At 40.8% G+C, this 16,450-nt stretch overlaps 1 protein-coding gene across 1 annotated transcript in view; it reads left to right on the top strand.

Moving 5' to 3' along the window:
- Positions 1-16,450, top strand: part of LOC307024377 (zinc transporter ZIP11-like) — a gene marked incomplete at its 3' end in the record, with an annotated part of 34,013 nt that continues 17,563 nt past the window's right edge. The window contains exons 1-3 of the mRNA XM_079658442.1: positions 1-98; positions 2,041-2,158; positions 3,892-3,930. Coding sequence (XP_079514568.1) covers positions 2,051-2,158; positions 3,892-3,930 — 147 coding nt within the window. The 5' untranslated portion in view covers positions 1-98; positions 2,041-2,050. The remainder of the gene's footprint in view (positions 99-2,040; positions 2,159-3,891; positions 3,931-16,450) is intronic.

Genomic DNA, 16,450 nt, shown 5'->3' with positions numbered 1-16,450 from the left:
CAATAGGAAGCGAGTAGGGGCGGGACTTACGCTGTCATAAACACGTGTACGGGAAGTAGGAAATAAATACAGAGGATTCGTGGTGCTACTGGAAAGAAGTGAGTAAACCTCAAACTAATGCCCCAAAATACCTTAAAATGACATTTAAAGCGACTTGAAACTAAGCCGAATGAATGAATATTGTATAATAATGCCACAAAGAAAGTTTGAGTGAAATGTAAAAGCGTAATTGTATAAAATAAGGCACTAAACCATTCAAAGTTATCCGGTTTTCTGTCAGTTACAGGTGATTCACGTTTAATACCTGCATATATTATGGGCTTTATGTCTGTTTTTATATCGATTACACGGCAACTAGTTATACCACACACGCAGTGTTATAGATTATCATTAAAGCAGTTTGTGCAACGTACTTTGACAGCATTAAAAACATTTATCTTGACCTATGCTTTAAAAAGGTGTGTGTGTGTGTGTGTGTGTGTGTGTGTGTGTGTGTGTGTGTGTGTGTGTGTGTGTGTGTGTGTGTGTGTGTGTGTGTGTGTGTGTGTGTGTGTGTGTGTGTGTGTGTGTGTGTGTGTGTGTGTGTGTGTGTGTGTGTGTGTGTGTGTGTGTGTGTGTGTGTGTGTGTGTGTGTGTGTGTGTGTGTGTGTGTGTGTCATACCTGCATTTCTTTGGAGCTTTGACAACACCAATCTTCAAACTCTGCAATTATCTTGATCTTAACTCACTCTTTAAAATCTCCTGACTATATTTTGCATGGTTAAAACCGTATTGCAGTCACTAAAACACACGTACACACACACACACACACACACACACACACACACACACACACACACACACACACACACACACACACACACACACACACACACACACACACACACAGTTAAACACTTAAAATTATCCAGTACTTTTCTTTAACAAAACACACATTGAAGCAACCTTAAAGAAAAAAAAAACATAATGTGGACGGCAAGTTTGTTTACATGAATGTATACCTCTTAAATAGGTAAACAATAATTACATTTAAAGAAACAAAGTCTGAATGTTTTTGCAGTAGTAGTTATCAGGCTGCGTAATACAGGTTTGACTGCGTAAATGTTAAAATTCCAGGATATTCAAAGAGCAAACAGGATTTGGCTCATTTGTTCAGGGTGTGTGACATACTACTAATGAGAGGACTTAAAGACACACACACACACACACACACACACACACACACATACACATACACATACACATACACACTTAACATGACTCAGCATTAGCCCTGTTGTGAGATCTGCAATGTGGAATATCTGGAGAGAAAAGTCAGAATATTTTTGACAGTTCTGACAAATAAAGGGCGGGAAGTCGAGTATAACTAGAAAACAGTTGTGAGTTCTTGGTGTTCTCTCGTCACGTTGTTCGAAAACAAATATATAAACGTACATAAAGTGTACATACGTGTTTTTGCTTGAACATGTACATTTTTTGGGGCTCACATGGGGACAGTACTTACTTGGGTCTTATTGAAGTGTTTTTAAATGTAGGGCAGTTACCGAAAGATTTTAATGCAGCAATTTTGTGTTTTTAGGAATGAAATAATCAGGTTTTATCTGCCACATCCAAACAAATAAATGTATTTTGTCTCAAACGCATACCTATAGAAAGATTAATTGATCTCAGTAGTGTTCTTTGGTTGCTAAATAATGTGATTATTCTGAGTTTGTGTGCAGGTGTGGTTCAAAACAAATTCAAATGATTGCAATACTTTTAAAGGAACGGTATCAAATAATGTTTTTGTTTAGTGTGTAGAATATGATTTTTTAGCTAGTATTTCTCTTCAGCTCATTAATTTCCTCAATCCTGATAAAAACGTACAAATTCTTAGAAAAAGTCAAATTTAAGTTGAAGATGAATTCAGATTTGATTTCTCAAAATTATGATTAAAAAAAATTGGAAATTCTGAAAAAAGTTAAAATCTTGGAAAATTATTTCATTCTTCAAATTAAGTCAAAATGAAAGTTCTGAGTTTATATGTGTGTGTGTGTGCAGGTGTGGCACCATGCTGGAAGGCTACAGTCCTGTGACCCAGGCCCTGCTGGGGACCCTCTTCACGTGGGGACTCACCGCCGCTGGAGCCGCTCTGGTGTTCATCTTCTCCAGCAGACAGGTGACATAAGAACTCAGAACACACACATCCATAAAGAGCGTAAAAAAACGAAACCATCTTAAAGGAATAGTTGGTAATTTGGTAAAAAAAAAGCTTAGCTAGTGTCTTAGAGGGGAGGGGTGAGAACATGGCAATCCCACATCTGCTCTGTCAGCTAGCATTTACCGGACTTTGACCCAAAACATTTGTTCAGGGCTTAGAAATAAAGATCTATCCTGTCATCATGTCCCCTAAACACAATTCAAAGTGGATTAAATGTAGGATGAATAGACGGCTTGACACCAGCCCCTCATCAATGCCAAAAGCAACGAGAGGCTGCTTCCTACCAATCTTATATTATACTTAACAGCGTTTCCGCCAGGGGGGCGTCTTGCCGTCATTTGACCTGAACTCGAGCCGAGGGCGTCCAAAAATATTAATAATTCGAGAGAAGATGGAGAGTTTTTATCGCTTGAAATGACGAAAAGGAAAAAGGACAAGGACATCCCGCTGTCGGAGTATTGAAGATCGTTTCCCCGACATCGGCGGTGCTACAGGACAACACGGAACCTGCGCGATTTGGACGCGATGAGCGGGGAGGTTTTAGTGGAGCGCGCACGTGAGCTGCGAGCTAGGGGTGGGCGATACCACAACATCTGGATTTGATCCGATACCAAGTATTTCAGGGCCGATACCGATACTTTTTTTTTTAATGAAAAGCGTCTTATGTACTTTCATATAGGGGGGAGCTGCTTGACATGGTTTTTGAGCTGAAAGCATCATAAGTAGAATAAATCTGAATTAATTTTCATGAATAAAGACAGGACAGTTTTTATAGACAAATAAACATTTTACTTTTGCAAATTTAAAGTGCAAACATGAAAAATAACAATACAAAGTGGCCAGTTCGCTAAGTTTGAATTGCCAGTTGTGAAATTGCTCCACACACAACGCTGCTCTTTCTCTCAGCCATCATGTGCGTGTGTGTGTTGCACTCGCGAGCTGCCGGCTGCTGCTGTCCTGCCGGTTGCTGTCAGTCAGCTTGATAATCGACGTTCAGGCCTCGAGTTGGGGAGGAGGGGAGGAGGACAGCAGTGGAGAGAGAAGAAAAGAGCATATACTTGTGTTCGTCTGCACATAGTTTTTTGAAGAAATTGACGAGTAGAGGAGACGGGGGGAAAAAAAGTATAAAAGTATCGATCCTATTGGCTCTAGTATCGATATTTTGAAACGTAACGTAGTATTGATATTTTGGGATCGATCCGCCCACCCCTACTGCGAGCACCGGAGCCTCGCGGCGGCGAAACTGAGGCTCCGTGGTAAACTGTGGTAACATGAAGAGCCGTTTGGGAGCCGAAAGAGCCGGCGCTTTAAGAGAGCCGAGCCAAACGATCCGGCTCACTAACGTAAATAGACAGTATCTTTAAGGGACGGCTCAAGGCAAAATTCAAAACCCCTTCCCCTTTAGGGTGGCCGCCCTCTCAGCCCTGGTCTGGCGGAAACACTGATACTTAATAATAAACGCAGATAATATTTGACAAGAATTTCCCCCACTTGTCCGGGACATTGTATTCTTTCTGGGCACGTTGACCAGGAGACTTCAAATGCTGCTGTAGGCTAAGTGTGTAGCATAAAGTGGTGTTAACATGTGGAAACGTTGGGATTGACAAGGCAGTGTCGGCCGACAAAAACATTTAATTACTGAACCACTCTTTAGATTATAATGACGCCCTCTTCATGCCTTCCCTTTGCAGAAGCGCATCTTGGATGGAAGTTTAGGATTTGCAGCTGGGGTGAGTACGATTTCTGACACACACACACACACACACACACACACACACACACACACCAATAACCTTTACTGCAAAAACAAATCCTGCAGAAATGTTGTTGTGTTTCAGACTGAGACTGAAATGATGTCACCTGTCTGATAATAATGCAGGTGTACACCACTAACGAGACGGCTCTCAGAGTATTGGAGCAATTAGCACTCACTGCTTTGTCTTCATTGATATTGGTTGCATGCATTAAAGGTGATTTTGTCCGCGACTCCACAGGAGGACTATTGATTTTAAATGACGTTTCTATGGAGACGTGGTCTACTCAGAGACGTGAGTGAGAATACAGAGATCCTAACGAGTGTTATGACACTGACACACACACACACACACACACACACACACACACACACACACACACACACACAAAAGAAGCTTGTTTTTATATCTCAAGTGTTTATGTTTCTGTCCTTATTGTAGTATTGGCCTTTCTTTATCCATTTTATTTATCACACACACACACACACACACACACACAGACACACACACACACACCAACCACTGTGTCAGCCTCCTCTGACACAGACAACTCCTGACACTTCCAGATGCCACATTATTTCATAACATTTTGGGATAATCTTTCCCCTGAAGGAATTCTTGGCCTTCTCATATCTGAAGAGGTATCACCACTATCTGACTCTTACCATTACAGTCATTAATTTCCTCAGGGGGAAGCAGTTGACGGCGGATATTTATTTTTATATTTATTTTGTCATAGAGAAGGGAATCGGTAACAAATCTAATCTGGCACAGAAGTGTTAAAGCTCAGAGTGACGCCTATTGAAAAAGGTGTAATTACTTTTAAAGCTTTTTTAAATCCATGAGAGTTATCTAGTGTTTATTTCTGCTGGGATTTCAGAGCGCTGCAAAGATATTTGACTTGTTAAATAGAAAATGATTTGACAAACACAGACGGACAGACGGACAGACGGACGGACGGACGGACGGATGGACAGACAGATAGATGGATAGACAGACAGACAGACAGACAGACGGACACACAGACACTTTTTTTTTTAAATGAGATCTTTACAAGGCATACACAACAAAATAAATGACAGTTAAACTATAAAAACAATCAAGATAAGGAAAAGAAAAATTAACTATAATTAACATCATTAATACTTATTAGTATATTAATCGTCTAATCCGAAGTACATTTAGTAATATTTTGTGTCACCCGATTTTCCCAGCTTTCGTCAAAGATATTAATTTAATTTAAAATGTAAATGTTATCTTTTCAATTGTATATATTTCATTCTATAATATATGAATCCCTAATAATGTTGCCATTCACAGAACAAACTAGGGCTGCACGTTTCAAATAGATAGTTGTGATTATTTAACTGTCTTGCAATATGATTCGGGATAATGGTAAAAGTGATTATTTCTGCATCACAATTCTCATTACCATTGAAAAATGAATTCAAACGATTAAATATTTGTTTAAAGCACATGTGTCAAACTCAAGGCCCGGGGGCCAAATCAGGCCCTTGGTGGATTTAATTTCGGCCCGCAGGATAATTTCTAATTCCTATTAGATCTGGCCCGCCGGTATATTGCACCTTCACTCCATCCTGAGGGTCTCCTCAGCTCAGAGCCTGAGCCCAAACATTGATGACCTTGCACCCAAGATGAGATGCCAAGTATCTGAGCTAGCATCACAGAGCAGCACACTGAGTTTAATGGATGTTTCCTTCTGCACTTTCTCTCTCACGACAACAGAGCATGTTTGGTTTCTCTTTGAGGGAAATAGTTTTGTTGAAGCTGTTGTTGGCCTGTGGGAAAAAGTAATCATAAAAAATGACTCTGGAGAAGCTGCAGATAGAGCCATAAGAAATGAACCTTTTACCAATCCACGGACTTCCTCACACACTCAATCTTTTCTCAGCTGCAGCTCCGCCGAATTCTCCTCCGAGACGGCGGGACGCAGCGAGGCAGTGAGTCGGTGTGTGATCACACACACCGACTCACAGCCAGGCTGCAGGTGTGTGTGTGTTCGGGCTGGGTTTTGATGTGTCTCGCAAGACGGCCACTGGGCTCACAGGGAGGGGGGGGGCAGGAGCTCCAACAAGCCGTGTAGGACAGAGAGTGAATACACACACTATACAGAGATGCTGTATGAGAAACCAGTTTGGAACATTGAACAATTTAAATCTATTCTAGTAGACCTCAACAATGGAATTATGATCAGTAGAAATGGCCATGACATGGGACCTTTTTAAGTACAATTGAATTCTGATATATATTTTTTATATTCTGAGATTTTCTTTTTAAATTCTGAAAAAAAGTCTGATTTATGAGAAAAAAGTTAAATTCTGAATTACTAGCTGGTTGTCCACCGCTAAGAGACCCCTTAGCCTATCATGTACAAAGTGTTGGAGCACTAGCCAATAGAAGCGTGAGTGTTACATAGTGATGTTCAGAAGTAAACAAAGGAGTCCAGTGGAGGCAAGGTGTGTGTGTGTGTGTGTGTGTGTGTGTGTGTGTGTGTGTGTGTGTGTGAGTGTGTGTCTGATGGACATTGGTGATAATTAAAGGCCTGAGGAGTTTATCCAGGCTTCCTTGAGAAAGCGAATGGCAGAAAATAAATAGCTCTTATCTGAATTATCTCCTTCATCTCCACAGCTTTTCAATCACGTCTGAGGCTCTGCTGATGCCTTCCTCTGATAGGAGAAGCACTGATAAGAGCTGAGGGGTGTTCCTGTCAAACATTTGCTTAGCGTCTTTCCAATTTTGCGAGACGCTCGTCTTTCTGAAATATATTTTGGATGAACTTCGCCACTCGGCATGAACACTGTGAATTATTTACACTTATTTCCAGAGTATCTCAATTTCTCCAGCCTCCCGTTGGCATAACTTGCTTTTAATCGCAATGACATTTTAATGTGAAACTTAATTTTTCATTCTGTTCCTTTCATATTACAGATGAGATTTTGCGGCTGTGATAATCCTTTAGGTATTCTAAGTTATTAGTAGCTGGTTGCAGAGCAGAATATGCAAATGTATGCTTGGTAGAAATACTTTCCCTGATTTAAATGTTGCTCCAGATGGCTTTTATTACTGTAAGGGTCTACTTTCAATCAAAAGCTCAGGGCTTCCAGACTCCTGAGGTAGAGGACAGGTTGTGCAATAATTAAGAGAACACATTTTAATTTGTTTACCTGAATAAGCAGAACTAATAGAGGACACACGAGGTAGCCAATGTATTTCATTGTATAGGATCACTGCTCCATATGGCATTCATTTAGGACAAATTAATTAAAAAGTATATTAGTTTCTGTAAATTAAGATACCTGAGGGTGTTGAGTGGTGATAGGGAGAGGAAAAAGTAGATTGGTGTTTTTGTTTTTATAGAATACTTTCCTGACTACCATTGGGATTGTAGAAGAAGAGTGAAAGACAGTCAATGACCCTATAGGGCTGTGTAGGAATGAGTCAGCACTTTAGCTCTTGTAAGATCTGTGGTTAACACAAGCTGATGAGATTTTTAATCTATGACATTAAATATGTCATAAGTACCCCACTGGTGAATTTAAAAACGGCAGTTGCTATCAAGTGCCTTGATACCTTTAGCTTAGCAGTGGTGACGTGAAGTCATGTGACCGTGCTGTAGTTCCTTTATAGCTCAACATTAGCCTCCTTTAGCTTAGCGGTGGTGACGTGAAGTCATGTGACCGTGCTGTAGTTCCTTTATAGCTCAACATTAGCCACCTTTAGCTTAGCGGTGGTGAGGTGAAGTCATGTGACCGTGCTGTAGTTCCTTTATAGCTCAACATTAACCACCTTTAGCTTAGCGGTGGTGAGGTGAAGTCATGTGACCGTGCTGTAGTTCCTTTATAGCCCAACATTAGCCGCCTTTAGCTTAGCGGTGGTGACGTGAAGTCATGTGACCGTGCTGTAGTTCCTTTATAGCCCAACATTAGCCGCCTTTAGCTTAGCGGTGGTGACGTGAAGTCATGTGACCGTGCTGTAGTTCCTTTATAGCCCAACATTAGCCGCCTTTAGCTTAGCGGTGGTGACGTGAAGTCATGTGAACGTGCTGTAGTTCCTTTATAGCCCAACATTAGCCACCTTTAGCTTAGCGGAGGTGACGTGAAGTCATGTGACCGTGCTGTAGTTCCTTTATAGCCCAACATTAGCCGCCTTTAGCTTAGCGGTGGTGACGTGAAGTCATGTGACCGTGCTGTAGTTCCTTTATAGCCCAACATTAGCCTCCTTTAGCTTAGCGGTGGTGACGTGAAGTCATGTGACTTGCTGATCAAAACCTGGAATCATCTTCAACGTTTTTACAGATAATATCTTTTTGCAATTATCTATCAAGCACTCGGTGGGTGCACTTGTCTTTCTTTTTTTCATCTCATGTGATTCAGATCCTGTTCCCATGCTTTACATCTGCTGCCACCTTTAATCTCACAACCTGTATGTCTCACACACACACACACACACACACACACACACACACACACACACACACACACACACACACACACACACACACACACACACACACACACACACATGCCATACAGTCCTTGTCACAGCAGAAAATCACGTCATGTCCCAGCTTCCCTCAGCTGTCATTATTGGCCAAGAATAGCATTTCTTCAGCCATTGAAGATAATTAATTTGCTTTGAAACCCCATCTATGTATCTCTTCTATCCAACCTACGTCTCTTTGCTGTTTGAATTCTTGGACACAAGTGTTACAGAAAGCTGTTAAACAATTGACGTTGATGTGCGACATTTAATCTCAGTCCTCTTATTTCTTTAGGTTATTTTCCAGGAACAATTTAAATAAAGTTTTCTTACTGGTCAGGGCTAAGTGGATATAACAGGACAGTAATTCCTCCACTGACAGTTTATGAAGGCGGCTCCAGCTGTCTTTCACCAATTACAATCATGTAGAAACTATTTTAATTGTCTGAATACGTTTCCCTGCTGTGTGGTAACGTCACAGTGGAACAGGCTGTTGCCAGTCAACGTAATGTGGGCGAACACAGCTAATACCAGGGTTTCTTTGACACAAATGTAGTATTCATAACAAAAAATAAGTTCTACGGTCCTTTGTTCCTATACTTATGTCTTGCTGTAGTCCTTGTGCTCTCGGTTGCCATATTTTTCTCCATTTAGACCCTATAATAGGATTTCTCAGTCCGTATACATCCACAGAGAACCTTGAAAATGTGTTTTTGTCATTTGTTTTAATGTGCACCCAGAAAGACAGAAATGGTGATGAGATGTCACCACTGTTTGTTTATAGCCCATCGTACCACATACTGGATAACTTTCCTGCCATGCGATATAACAAATCAGCTGTTTTCTTGTCAGTGTCATAAACAGTTGCATAAATATAATGATTGTCTCATTAGTGGGGAGTTTATATTGGTTTAAATCAGAATCTTAACACGTGTTAGTGGTAACTGGTAATGCATGCGTGATTGGTGCTCAAAGGGCTTTCCATTACATGTTACATATTTTAGTGTTAGAAAAATGTCACTGGTCCCCGGCTTGAGCTTCAATCTCAGGATCCATGTATTTGTGATCCTCTCAAGAATGGAAGTAGTCATCACATACAGAAATACATCTCAAAAGTCAGACCTTGTCTCAAAATCTCAAAATTCGGATCCATGTGTTAGACTCCTTTTGTTTACTTCGGACACCACGATGTTGCACTTGCGCTCCTATTGGCTAGCGCTCCAACAGTATGAGAAGAGCTTTTTGAACATTACAGCATGGAGACATGTCCCAGTAGAGGAGATACATACTAAAATGAACCTGACAATGAGCAGAATAGGACCCCTTTAAGAACGATCAATGCACTTAATTATCAGAACTTGATCAGGTAAATGTGCCAGGTTTAGCCAAAGCCGATTGCACAGATTGTATACCTGTGTTAGAAAAATCTCTCTGGTCCCCGGCTTGAGCTTGAATCTCAGGATCCATGTATCTGTGGTCCTCTCCAGAATGGAAGGAGTCATCACATACAGAGCATCAACTAGTTCCTGAACAGTGTCCTTCACATGCTGATATCCAAGAGAGGGAGTCACACAGTCACAACATGGAGGAATACCGGTTGTCATTTACAAAATACTGAGTTCTTTCTAAAAATGTTGGCTTTTCTCAACTTTTTCTCTAAATTCTCACTTTTTTCTCAAAATCTCTAAATTCTTACTTTTCTAAAAATTCTCACTTTTTCTCAAAATCTGGACTTTTCCCAATATCTCAAAATGCTCACTTTTTCTAAAAAAACTCAAATTTCCCACTTTTTCTAAAAATCCAAAAATTCTCACTTTTTCCGAATACTTCAAAAACGTTAAATCTCACTGGTCCCTGGCTTGAGCTTCAACCTCAGGATCCATGTATCTGTGATCCTCTCCAGAATGGAAGTAGTCATCACATACAGAGCATCAACTAGTTCCTGAACAGTGTCCTTCACATGCTGATATCCAAGAGAGGGAGTTCCACAGTCACAAGATGGAGGAATAGAAAGCAGTATTCAATGTTTACTTCAGATTAGCTCCACGTCAGAAATGATCATGCTTGTCATATGTCTCTCTCCATAGAGGCTGAATCATCATGTTAATCACATAGCTATCATATGCCTCAAACAGTCCTGATGCTCTTCTAGGTAATCACACATCCTGTCATGTTCACAGCTACAGTTGATACCTTTGTTATCATGTGACTCCCATGTTGGAAGAGGACATTCAGTATTTTCCCAACAATTAGACATGTAATACAAACATGAATACTGTCGACAATACCCACAGGAGCAATTTAGGGTGAAGTGTTTTACCCAAGAACGACATGTTGACTGCAGTGTCGAAAATGTTGAATGAAATCCAGAGAAATATCTACTTATACTAAACTGAATAGGGCCTCTCTAAGGAGCCGGGACAAAGCAGTTTTTTAAAGCTGTGCTCATTTGATATTTTATTTACTATTTCAATCATAGGAAACACGCTCATCATCAATGTGTTTGTTGTTGTTGCAAACACATACCAGTGTAAAATGTTTAATCTAACACCAGCTTCCTCAACCAGGAATGAAGCTAAAAACCTAAGAAATGTGTCTGCCAGTAAAAAAATACATTCACCTTTTTAGTCGAGTCCATCGATACCTGGAAGAAAAGACGAGGAATGGGAACATCTCAGCCAATGTACCCAACGAAAGCTTCTCATTCCTGCAAAACACATTGTCCAGTTTCCTTTTGTGAGCCCTCATAATGATTGCCATTCTCATTCAACAGATATCTTTTCCTTTCCCGTTGTTTTTTGTCTGACTTGTCAAACAGGATTATAGAAAAATTCCTGGACCAAATAAGAATGAAGTTGCAGTACGGTTACACTTATTATCCCTCTACCATGGAAACCAGTTGACATGAGGTGTTTCTTTCTAGTTATAAATGTAATACATGTGTAGGAACAAAAACAATTGGCAGTTGTTATGCTCAGTGAGCCAATGCGAAGGAGCGTCCAATAAACAGCATTTTCTGTAATTGCACCGTGTGGATTTTTTTAAGGGTGTTATATTCCACAGCCCACATTGGTCTCCAACAGGCTCTTCTGTGGTTTTGAGCCTTGTGTGCACGGGTTGAATATCAGCCTGAGGGAGAAGAAGAAGAAGAAGCCGTAGACATATGGGCATCAGTTATGTTGCCATGCTGCTGCCAGATGCGTGTTGTGAGTCTCCGTGATGGGAATGAGTTTCCTGAGGCACTACCTGTCAGGAATACTTCATAAGAGGCCGTGTGGTTTTTCCGCCTGTTATGGCGACGTGGATGCACGCAGAATATCAATATTTGGTTGTAGTATTTGGGATGTTATTTTGATATTCTTTCAATAGAGTGCTGCAGATATGATGTATTTTTTTAGGCTCTATTTACAAACTGATACGTACACGTGTTGTTCAGCACCTTCACATATTAACATGGCTTTATGGTTTTTGAAGTAAAAAGTAAATGTTGGGCTATAAAGGAACTACAGCACGGTCACATGACTTCACGTCAGCACCGCTAAGCTAAAGGCGGCTAATGTTGGGCTATAAAGGAACTACAGCACGGTCACATGACTTCACGTCACCACCGCTAAGCTAAAGGCGGCTAATGTTGAGCTATAAAGGAACTAAAGCACGGTCACATGACTTCACGTCACCACCGCTAAGCTAAAGGCGGCTAATGTTGGGCTATAAAGGAACTACAGCACGGTCACATGACTTCACGTCACCACCGCTAAGCTAAAGGCGGCTAATGTTGGGCTATAAAGGAACTACAGCACGGTCACATGACTTCACGTCAGCACCGCTAAGCTAAAGGAGGCTAATGTAGGGCTATAAAGGAACTACAGCACGGTCACATGACTTCACGTCACCACCGCTAAGCTAAAGGAGGCTAATGTTGGGCTATAAAGGAACTACAGCACGGTCACATGACTTCACGTCACCACCGCTAAGCTAAAGGAGGCTAATGTTGGGCTATAAAGGAACTACAGCACGGTCACATGACTTCACGTCACCACCGCTAAGCTAAAGGCAGCTAATGTTGAGCTATAAAGGAACTACAGCACGGTCACATGACTTCAAGTCACCACCGCTAAGCTAAAGGTGGCTAATGTTGGGCTATAAAAGAACTACAGCACGGTCACATGACTTCACGTCAGCACCGCTAAGCTAAAGGTGGCTAATGTTGGGCTATAAAGAAACTACAGCACGGTCACATGACTTCAAGTCACCACCGCTAAGCTAAAGGTGGCTAATGTTGGGCTATAAAAGAACTACAGCACGGTCACATGACTTCACGTCAGCACCGCTAAGCTAAAGGTGGCTAATGTTGGGCTATAAAGAAACTACAGCACGGTCACATGACTTCACGTCACCACCGCTAAGCTAAAGGAGGCTAATGTTGGGCTATAAAGGAACTACAGCACGGTCACATGACTTCACGTCACCACCGCTAAGCTAAAGGCGGCTAATGTTGGGCTATAAAGGAACTACAGCACGGTCACATGACTTCAAGTCACCACCGCTAAGCTAAAGGTGGCTAATGTTGGGCTATAAAAGAACTACAGCACGGTCACATGACTTCACGTCACCACCGCTAAGCTAAAGGAGGCTAATGTTGGGCTATAAAGGAACTACAGCACGGTCACATGACTTCACCACCGCTAAGCTAAAGGAGGCTAATGTTGGGCTATAAAGGAACTACAGCACGGTCACATGACTTCACGTCAGCACCGCTAAGCTAAAGGCGGCTAATCTTGGGCGTGATGACATTTAATTGTTTCTTTTAGACACTTGTTTAATAACCGCTGTTTTTAAATTCATCAGAGGGGTATTTACAGACGTATTTTTATGTCGTAAAATAAACATTTCTTCAGCTTGTGTTAACCACAGATCTTATTTCAGGCTAACAAACAAAAACACGTTCAAAATAAGCCATTGACTTCCAGGCAAAAGATGCCTAAAATCTAACAAATGTCCATGTTATGACTAATTTCTACACCTTTACAGCAAGGTTGACATTTGCACTTTTACAAAATCCTCTTTTTATACAGAATACTTCAAAATGTCCTGAGCATGAGTAAGGCTCCTTCAGTTTGAAGTATCCAGGTCCAGCTCATCCTCTCTGGGTGCCTTTCCAAGCCATCCTTTCACCTTTCCATCACGTGTGTGTGTCTGCATCAAATGTACCAGTCGCTGTCAGCTAGCTGTGTTTGAGGGTCTTTGAGGACATGTACGTGCTGAAGATGGAAGGAATGCATGAACACGGGAATGTTTTAATGGCAGACTCTCAAAGAACATGCACAGAGTGGGAGGCCGTGTGCAGGAGGTTGTTAAAAGCATACCTGTTGTTTTTCATATGTGCAGCGTGCTTCACACGTAGACTTAAAGCAGTATGGAGTAGAAATCACAGGGTTGAAAATGCTTATTATCCTCACAGCCTGTTGCCGTACGTGCAAATTATGTTTACTTGCTTTTCTTCCTGTATTCCTAAAGTGAGGAGAATGATTTGTTTCATTTTGAACTTGTTTAATATAATACATGCAGTAAAGGTAGAAGAAAAGGAAGGGAGAAAGCATGCTTACAAAATAACCTCCCCGGGGGTTAACCAATTGAAGTCTAATTGCTCCAAGACATCAAATATACGGCAAAATAACTACAAACTTCGTGATGAATACATTTCAAAAGATCAATATAAACAAAAAAAATAAATAAAATCAAACATTTTGATAATCTCACATGCAGTTACTAATCTAATAATTCCAAAAATAAGTAAATATCTGTAAATGTAATACTATAGAGATGGTTCATCTGTGTAATATAACCGACTGACCAAGAAGACATTAGTGCATTTTAGTTTCATACAGTTGAAAGAAACAGATGCAACCTGTTTTTTTCTGTCACTGATAAATAACCATGAAGTCAAACTGTGTCATTTCAATTTTTTTTGCATAAAACATTCCCATCACTGAACGAGCAGCATCTGTGTATTTCCTTACATGGCCGACTGCAAGTCAAACTAATGAAATCCTGCACAAAATGTGACATAAATTATGTAAACACTGTTTACTCTGAGATGTGTTTACCTCTACCCTGCATTCTCACATGTAACTGGATCATTGGCTGAATTAAATTAATATTCAGAGATAGATCCGCCATGTTTGACTTTAATTTGTAGAGAACATGGCTTTAGGAATGGCAGTGAAACTTCTAGAGGCTTCTCTCTTTGCTCTTGTTGCCTGTGAACAGGACTGCAAACTCTGTACAGCTTTCACATGTCTGGAAAAAAAAGGTTGTACTCTAAATGTAAACACCTTTTACACACGGTGTAAAAAGCCTATGACAGCATTTAAGGGGCCGTGTTCTGCTGATGATCAGGTGTACATCAGTATGTAGTGTCTCTACTTTAAAGAGTCCTCTCCTGCTGATGTTCAGGTGCATATCAGTATGTAGTGTCTCTACTTTAAAGAGTCCTCTCCTGCTGATGTTCAGGTGTATATCAGTATGTAGTGTCTCTACTTTAAAGAGTCCTCTCCTGCTGATGTTCAGGTGTATATCAGTATGTAGTGTCTCTACTTTAAAGAGTCCTCTCCTGCTGATGTTCAGGTGTATATCAGTGTGTAGTGTCTCTACTTTAAAGAGTCCTCTCCTGCTAATGTTCAGGTGTATATCAGTATGTAGTGTCCCTACTTTAAAGAGTCCTCTCCTGCTGATGTCCAGGTGTATATCAGTATGTAGTGTCCCTACTTTAAAGAGTCCTCTCCTGCTGATGTCCAGGTGTATATCAGTATGTAGTGTCCCTACTTTAAAGAGTCCTCTCCTGCTGATGTTCAGGTGTATATCAGTATGTAGTGTCTCTACTTTAAAGAGTCGTCTCCTGCTGATGTTCAGGTGTATATCAGTATGTAGTGTCTCTACTTTAAAGAGTCCTCTCCTGCTGGTGTTCAGAGGTATATCAGTATGTAGTGTCTCTGCTTTAAAGAGTCCTCTCTTGCTGATGTTCAGGTGTGTATCAGTATGTAGTGTCTCTGCTTTAAAGAGTCCTCTCTTGCTGATGTTCAGGTGTATATCAGTATGTAGTGTCTCTACTTTAAAGAGTCCTCTCTTGCTGATGTTCAGGTGTATATCAGTATGTAGTGTCTCTGCTTTAAAGAGTCCTCTCTTGCTGATGTTCAGGTGTATATCAGTATGTAGTGTCTCTGCTTTAAAGAGTCCTCTCTTGCTGATGTTCAGGTGTGTATCAGTATGTAGTGTCTCTGCTTTAAAGAGTCCTCTCTTGCTGATGTTCAGGTGTATATCAGTATGTAGTGTCTCTACTTTAAAGAGTCCTCTCTTGCTGATGTTCAGGTGTGTATCAGTATGTAGTGTCTCTACTTTAAAGAGTCCTCTCCTGCTGATGTTCAGGTGTGTATCAGTATGTAGTGTCTCTACTTTAAAGAGTCCTCTCCTGCTGATGTTCAGGTGTGTATCAGTATGTAGTGTCTCTACTTTAAAGAGTCCTCTCCTGCTGATGTTCAGGTGTGTATCAGTATGTAGTGTCTCTACTTTAAAGAGTCCTCTCCTGCTGATGTTCAGGTGTATATCAGTATTCATTAATAAAGTGTAAAAGGGCCTCTTTAAGTAAGATTTGGATTGAATGACTTTTAGTTAAGGATCATATTTGAGTTCTTCTTCCACCACTAAGCGAGCTAACAGTATTAGTCTGTATTATGTAAATGTTTCAGAGCTGCGTATAGAGAATACTTAATTACCCAAACAAGGTAATGATATTTGTCTCTCACCTTCAGAGAGGAAACATATGCTGCTGCATGTTTTCAGTTTCCACCCTCTGACTTGTCTTTTAACCGGAAAGGTCGCGTAAAACGTCCTCCGGATCAAATACATTTACATTCGTTGAGCTGAAAGCCAACACTGAGTACAATAGGAGGAGGAAAAAGCTCTGAATTGAGGTTTAGAAAGTCACAATGCTAAACTA

This window comes from Notothenia rossii (genome assembly GCF_949606895.1).
Source record: "Notothenia rossii genome assembly, chromosome: 11".
In the NCBI taxonomy this organism is placed as follows: Eukaryota; Metazoa; Chordata; class Actinopteri; order Perciformes; family Nototheniidae; genus Notothenia; species Notothenia rossii.
Note: the sequence above shows the minus strand (reverse complement) of the source record. Positions and strands in the feature narration are given on the sequence as shown.